The sequence below is a fragment of the Sardina pilchardus genome, chromosome 10 (assembly GCF_963854185.1).
Source record: "Sardina pilchardus chromosome 10, fSarPil1.1, whole genome shotgun sequence".
Lineage (NCBI taxonomy): Eukaryota > Metazoa > Chordata > Actinopteri > Clupeiformes > Clupeidae > Sardina > Sardina pilchardus.
In genome coordinates, this window is record NC_085003.1 from 25,268,201 (window position 1) to 25,275,700 (window position 7,500).

Below are 7,500 nucleotides of genomic sequence, written 5' to 3' on the forward strand. Positions count from 1 at the left end.
GTGTGTGTGTGTGTGTGTGAGTGTGAGAGAGAGAGTTTGCACTTGTGCATGTACGTATGCCTTTGTGTGTGTGTGTGTGTGTGTGTGTGCTTACGCCTGTGTGTGTGTGTGTGTGTGTGTGTGTGTGTGTGTGTGTGTGTGCATACGCCTGTGTGTGTGTGTGTGTGTGTGTGGACTTACCCTGCCAATCTCGTGGCCGTCACAGGCGTCCCTGCACACCACCTCCATCAGGGTGGTGCCGTAGCTCTCGATGATGGCCAGACTCTCCCGCTGCAGCTGGCTGAAGCCGTCCTCCGGGGCCATCAGCCGCGACCACATGGAGCTGCCCGCTGGGGGAGCACACGGAGGGACACACAAGATGCAGGACCAGGAAAGAGACACAGAGGGACACACAAGATGGAGGACCAGGAAAGAGACACAGTCAAGATAGAGGACGAGGAGAGAGAGACAGAGGGATACAGACAAGATGGAGGACGAGGAGAGAGAGACAGAGGGACAGGACTCATTTTAACAGCCTTCTCATTCATTCGGGAAAAGTTCTAATTTGGTACTTCCAGTTGTACTTCCATACACATTGTCTGTACCTGACTGGAGTGTGTCTGGCTCTTCTGGTTTCTGGGCGATTTGCAGATAATAAAGAAGCGAACCGTACAGGTGAGCACGCAGCCTTTGGAATCCACCACCTGTTCACACACACACATACACACACACACAAACTTTATTGGTGTAATCATAAGTGCAATGCAACAGGCCTGTAACACCACATGGCCCCAGTACAGACCTCAAGACTCAATACATACAGGCACATGGAGAACACACAAGACCTGTGACTGACCAAATATGGCGTAATGCTCCTTCTCATTAAAGGAGGGTAGATTAAAGGAGAGGTTGGAGTGAGAGCACTAGGGTGGGACTGTAGGGTGGGTTTGCATGGCCAGCTCTGGGCCCTTTGCACATTTCTTAAGGCTTCGAGGAAGGTGAGGATCGACTCTGACACCTACAGGTTTTCCTCCCTCCTACCAAATGCTGAACTGTGATGTCCAAACTGTGGTGCCAACTGAACCATGATTTCTCTACACCCTTCTAGCCCAACAAACCAAGGGTTTAAACTAGTCTTCTCTGCACCCTTCTAGCCCAACAAACCAAGGGTTTAAACTAGTCTTTCCACCGTGACCAGGTAAGGACCACCACCACACACCTGTGCACAGGATAAAGTCTAGAAGCTTCCGCAGGATCAGATGGAGGGCAGAGTTGGCGATGGAGGCAAATCCAGACGGTGACCCTCCCTCTAGTCCCGCCCCCTGCTGCTGTTCGGAGAGCACGGATTGGCTGAGGTGGGCGGTGAGTGTGAAGACCGTCCCCGCTACCACTGGCATCAGCTCCACCGCTGCATCTTCAGCAAGAACCTAAACAAACAAAAACAAACAAAAACAATAAACATAAGTGATGAACTATGTGTCAAAATACCTGAACACAGAAGACTGATTGCTACCTTCAGTTGGCCTTCTGTTCAGTTATATTTGGGTACTTGGGTCCGATACATATGAGAATTCTGGCAATTCTTCATCATGAACATGCCCCCAGTGTGTAGCACTGTAGCTCCCTGGCAGCTCTAGCCGTTGGCTGCAGCAACTCCAGCTAGCTTTTTTTTTTTTTTTTCCCGTACCAACGTTACTCGGCAAATTCAAGAAACAGAACTCTATGATATCTAACAGACGCTTGTACCCAAAGCAACACAGAATCATAACAGCAGGAATGGAACCCGGGTCAACTGACTGGTCAGCCGATCACCATCACCACCACGGCTGCATATGATGACCGGTACAATACAGAATTGGGGACGAGGAGAGGGACAGAGCTCATTTTAACATCCTTCTCATTCATTTGGGAAAAGTTCGAACTTGGTACTTCCAGTTGGTGCTTTCATTTATCTAGCACAGGTGTGTGTGTGTGTGTGTGTGTGTCACTGTGGTCATTCATTCAGCTTTGTGGCACCTTGTCGTGCAGGTCGAGCAGCAGGTCTCGTATGATGAGCTGCCGCTGGTCGGCGGGGATGAGGTCGGCAGGGCAGGCGGTGAGGATGGTCTCCACCACCGACCTCCAGCTCTGCAGCGCGTGCCGTTTGGCGCTCAGGCTGCGCCGCACACGGTTACGCTCCACCACCTGCGTCAGGATGGAGTTCACCTCCTACACACACACACACACACACACACACACACACACAGACACACACACACACACAGACACACAGAGACAGACAGACAGACAGACAGACAGACAGACAGACAGACAGACAGACAGACAGACAGACAGACAGACAGACAGACAGACAGACAGACAGACACACACAGACACACACACACACACACAGATAAACACACAGACAAACACACAGTTAGACATCAGACTACAATACAAACACCTTCCCATTCAAAGCTACAGTAGCAGTGCTAAATTAGCCAACATGGCGTCCCGAACTCACCTCCATGAGGAGGGGTCTCTGGCCAATAGCAGCCATCCCCTGCAGGGCGTTCACCTCGGCAACCAGAACCCTGTGAAGCAGCTACAGAAAGCCACAGAGGACAAACAGTTACAAGCTACCGGAGCTCAATCGCATAAGCAAATCTACACAAGAAGTCCTGATCGCTACTGACAGCACTCAGTTTCTTATGTGAAAGTTCATATATTGACAGAAGTCAGCAGAAACATAAAATCTATTAAATGCTGAACACAGGCACAGTCATTGTTTACACAGAAGGAGATAAAAATGATGTCATGTTCTGAACTTTTTCATGTACACACACACATACCTTGACGTTACAGACGGTGTGTCCCTGCTCGTTGACATGCTCACAGTTGGAGATGACTTGCTCGATCTGAGCACGCTCAAAGAAGTCCAGCTGCAGCAGCTCTGGCACCTCCTGGCTGAAGTTGATGGCGTCCAGTACACTTAGCAACTTTCGGCGCACTAATGAAGTCATCAGAACGAGACAGAGTGGTCATAATTACACACAACAAGAAGCACACAGGAGTCAAGTTTACCATCGGTCAAAACAAGTCAGTGCACATTTAACTTCTCTGTCTATATATTATATTATATTTGTAGATAATATATTTTACACCTTAAGAAGAAAAAATCTTTCAGACTAGCCAGGAGAAACTCTCACTCAAGACTCTTATGCTATTGGGTCCAATTATTCACCTTTTGAAACTGTATCGAAGTGCAGGAACCCACTGACTGACCGGCTGTCTTCCTCCATGCCAAACTCACTGTCAGCTATGGATAAACATTTGGATTAGAGTTAGCTATGGAGAAACATTTCAGAAGTTTCTTAAGTATTAATTTGTCTATGTATGTGTGCAGGAGTTAATTAATGAGATCTTCAGTAGCTGGTGGGAATTAGTATGGATGTTACCTGTGTGTGTGTGTGTGTATGTATGTGTGTGTGTGTGTGTGTGTGTGTGTGTGTAGAACTGATCGTTGAGCAGCAGGTTGAGTAGTCCCTGAGTGTGTGTGTGTGTGTGTGTGTGTGTGTGTGTGTGTGTGTGTGTGTGTGTGTGTGTGTGTGTATTACCTGTGTGCTGCGTGTGGGGCTGGTCGTTGAGCAGCAGGTTGAGCAGTCTCTGCGTGTGGGAGCGCTGTCGGTTCAGCGAAGTCAGCCTGAGCTCGATGGCGGCCGTCTTCATCAGCCATGACATCTGAGACAGGCTGGCGATTTCATTACCTGCACAGGCACACAAACAAACACAAGCACACCAGCACACACACATACACAAACACGCAGATGAGGACAAAACCCATGGATGCTTCATTCCCTCAGGACTGACTGGAGACTGCGTGCAGGCTGAGCGTCACCAAGGCAACAACACACAGGTGCATGATGGGATGACTCACCTGACACGACGAAGGGCAGGTGCTGCAGGTGTGAGAACAGGAAGTCCTGACTGGTCCTCAGGTAGCGCATGGTGGGGCCGGACGTCTCTGAGCACGCGCACAGCTGGTAGATCACCTAACACACACACACACATCTAAGCACTGGTGCTGTGATTGGACTATGCACGTAATGGAAAATGAATTTTATATCAAGAACTATTCAATTATTCAAAAACCTCTTGCTTGAGACAGTGAGGTATGTGTGTGTGTGTGTGTGTGTGCATATGTGTGTGTGTGTGTGTGTGTATACCTGGTAGCAGAGCTCAGCCAGGTGTGGAGCCTGTTGTGTAATTTCGGGTCCAGATCGTCTTTCACTGCCTCTCTGCAGAAGGCTCAGGATAGCATGCAGACAGCTGCGTGGACAACCTAAAACTCCTAAACACACACACATACACACACACACGCACGCACACACACACACACACGCACAAACACATATTAGATTACATGAAATTCCAAAACACTAAGAGACATTTTTATGTCAATTCAGCTAAGAGTGATGGTGATCTGCAGGTTTAAGTATAATGTGTGTGTGTGTGTGTGTGTGTGTACCTGGGTCCTGGAGGTTGGTGGAGGCCACAGGCTTCTTGACCTCGTAGCCCAGCAGGTAGAGGGCCAGGTTGGGGCCGGGCAGCTCCAGGGAGGTGATGAGCAGGTTGAGGATGTGCACCTGGGTCTCGTGCCGCACGCGCGCCACACTCCTCTCTGGGTCCACCTCTGTGGCAGGAACACCAGCATTGACGTCAACAACAACCACAGACAAGTTCAGCTATGAATAGTCACAAGAACAGAAGAACTCTTCTCTGGGTCAAATTCTGGGGCAGGAACACCAGCAACAACGTCAACGATATCAACGACGTCAACAACAACCACAAGTTCAGAGATCAATTAAGTTACAGGAACACGGACACACACACGGACACATACACACACACAGCCTTACCTCCGATCTTCTCGACCCCTTCTTCGGCCTCCTCGTTGTCAAGACACTCCACAAAGCCTGCCATCAGCTTCTCACTCACACCCTAGTCCAAACAGAGCAATCATATTTCCATTAATCATGTGAAATAGCTGTGGCCACAACACTCAAGAAAGGGGACTATGTATATCAACAGCTAGTTGATGTATAGTCTTTCAATATTTTCTATAAACTACATCATCTTTCCAGAATTGTTACATATTTCTGTGCAGTCTTCCTATATCTGTTGTTTTGTTGATGTCACTTCACAAAAAGCACTTCATAGCTGTGAGATATAAGTTGTGATATTCTCACACAAGAGTGTGTGTGTAACCTGTAGATGTTCTCACCTGATCGTGTGTGAAGTCTCCCACCATTCTGATCTGGATGTTGGGGTACCGGGCGATGCGCCTCAAGATCTTAGCGCTCTGGAACGCTGCCTCAGGGTTGGTGCTGCTATGGTACAGGTACCTGGAAGGGACAAACAGTGTCGGAAGTCAGGTCAGAACAGAGTCAAGTGGCTCTAGACCTGAGCATGTTAGTGAAGTCTTCAGTCTTGTGTATGTCTGTGTATGCCTGGCTATGCAGTCAGCCTTATGCTTCAGAGAGCATGTGTGTGTTTGTACAGTATGTGTGTGTGTGTGTGTGTGTGTGTGTGTACATGCGATAATGGTGATGAGGTTGGCCGTGTGTGTGTGTGTTTGTGTGTGTGTGTACCTGGCAATGTTGGTGATGTGGTCAGACCTTGCGTGTGTGTGTGTGTGTGTGTGCCTGGCAATGTTGGTGATGAGGTTGGCCGTGTGTGTGTGTGCGCGCGCGCTTGTGTTTGCGTGTGTGTGTATGTGTGTACCTGGCGATGTTGGCGATGTGGTCAGCCTTGCGTTTGCGTGTGTGTGTGTGTGTACCTGGCGATGTTGGCGATGTGGTCAGCCTTGCGTTTGCGTGTGTGTGTGTGTGTGTGCGTGTGTGTGTGTGTGTGTGTGTATTTGTGTGTGTGTGCGTACCTGGCGATGTTGGTGATGTGGTCAGCCTTGCGTGTGTGTGCGCTGACCCCCTGCAGCAGCTGCTCCAGGGGGGACACCAGCAGGTTGTCCTGGCTCTCCCTCAGCAGGTCCATGAACAGCGCCTGCTTCTGCAGCGCCAGGTCCAGCAGACACAGACAGTGCAGCACCGCCGACTCCAAATGCTTCTTACCTACACACACACACACACACACACACATTTTAATACTTTTATTTGGATCTCAACACAAGGGAGGAATTACAGATCCAAACAGTAATGGAAATATGCTGTAGGTTTGTGCAAAATGCGATCAAACATAGTATGTACTACTATCTATGGGTAGATAGTACACAAACACACACAAACACACACACACAAACGTGCACACACAGACACACACGAACGTACACACACACACACAAACACACAAACAAACAGGTGCACACACACAAACATTGAGGAGATCAATGGTGGTAATTTGATGACAAATGGTTATTTGATGAGAAGCTCTTTCCCATTTCTCATGTGGTCTTGCTATATTCAAAAGCATGTGTGTGTACACGCACAAACACTATGGAAATCAAGAGTGGTCATTTGTGAGGACTACATCCACTGACAAAACTGTGGAGATTCACAGCTATCTAACTAAGATTCAATTTATACAGAAATTAATACGACCTTTAGAACACACACACACACACACACACACACACACACACACACACACACACACACACACACACACACACACACACACACACACACACACACACACACACACACACACACACACCAGGGAAGGGCGCGTATGTGTCCAGCTGGCGGACTCCCTCCTGCAGCAGGCTGAGGCAGAGGGCGAGGGTGGGCGAGTCGTTGAGCAGGTGGAACATCAGGCTGTGGCCAGGTGGCTTGTGGGACGCCACCGTCTCCCCGCCCACCTCCACAGACTCCGGCAGGAAGTCGGCCGGCTGGGGCTCGTAGTCCTTCAGCAGCTTGAGGAAGACCTCCAACACGGCATCAGCTACCTCCCACTGCAGAGAGACGGAGAGGGAGAGGGAGAGAGAGAGAGAGAACGAGAGAGCAGGAGAGAGAGAATGAGAGAGAGAGAACGAGAGAGCAGGAGAGAGAGAATGAGAGAGAGAACGAGAGAGCGAGCGAGAGAGAGAGAGAGCGAGAGAGAGGAGAAATGAAAGGTGAAAGAGAGAGATGAGAGAATGAGAGAGCGAGAGAGAGAGACAGAGTGGAGAAATGAAAGATGAAAGGGAGAGAGATAAAAGACCCATATCTGAGTAGTGACCTTCTTGAGCAATCAAATCAGCCCTCACCACTGTGTATTAAAAATGCTATGACATTCCCAATGGTACTCTGAAGAGAATACTTCAAATTAAAAGTCTCTTTACAGCAACAGGGGTTCACTTGTGCTTCAGCCTAGTTGGTGCTCACGGAACAGGACACAGGGATCAGTGGAGAGACCCAAGGTCAAACTAAGACCAAGGAGCGAGACCGGAGCACTCACACTTTTCAATGCTTTAAATGGTGCAAAATGACTAACGTTACATGCATCTTCTTCAGAGTCAAACAGTCAAATGGCAATGACAATATCTCT

At 48.9% G+C, this 7,500-nt stretch overlaps 1 protein-coding gene across 1 annotated transcript in view; it reads right to left on the bottom strand.

Annotated features, from left to right (window-relative positions):
* Nucleotides 1-7,500, bottom strand: part of nup205 (nucleoporin 205) — a 26,169-nt gene that overhangs the window by 10,064 nt on the left and 8,605 nt on the right. Inside the window, exons 16-30 of the mRNA XM_062546500.1 lie at nucleotides 6,688-6,925; nucleotides 5,897-6,086; nucleotides 5,243-5,363; nucleotides 4,878-4,959; nucleotides 4,487-4,651; nucleotides 4,185-4,309; nucleotides 3,896-4,010; nucleotides 3,576-3,725; nucleotides 3,203-3,277; nucleotides 2,811-2,968; nucleotides 2,483-2,563; nucleotides 1,996-2,187; nucleotides 1,199-1,406; nucleotides 585-683; nucleotides 181-329 (exon numbers count right to left, since the gene is read on the bottom strand). Coding sequence (XP_062402484.1) covers nucleotides 181-329; nucleotides 585-683; nucleotides 1,199-1,406; nucleotides 1,996-2,187; nucleotides 2,483-2,563; nucleotides 2,811-2,968; nucleotides 3,203-3,277; nucleotides 3,576-3,725; nucleotides 3,896-4,010; nucleotides 4,185-4,309; nucleotides 4,487-4,651; nucleotides 4,878-4,959; nucleotides 5,243-5,363; nucleotides 5,897-6,086; nucleotides 6,688-6,925 — 2,148 coding nt within the window. The remainder of the gene's footprint in view (nucleotides 1-180; nucleotides 330-584; nucleotides 684-1,198; nucleotides 1,407-1,995; nucleotides 2,188-2,482; nucleotides 2,564-2,810; nucleotides 2,969-3,202; nucleotides 3,278-3,575; nucleotides 3,726-3,895; nucleotides 4,011-4,184; nucleotides 4,310-4,486; nucleotides 4,652-4,877; nucleotides 4,960-5,242; nucleotides 5,364-5,896; nucleotides 6,087-6,687; nucleotides 6,926-7,500) is intronic.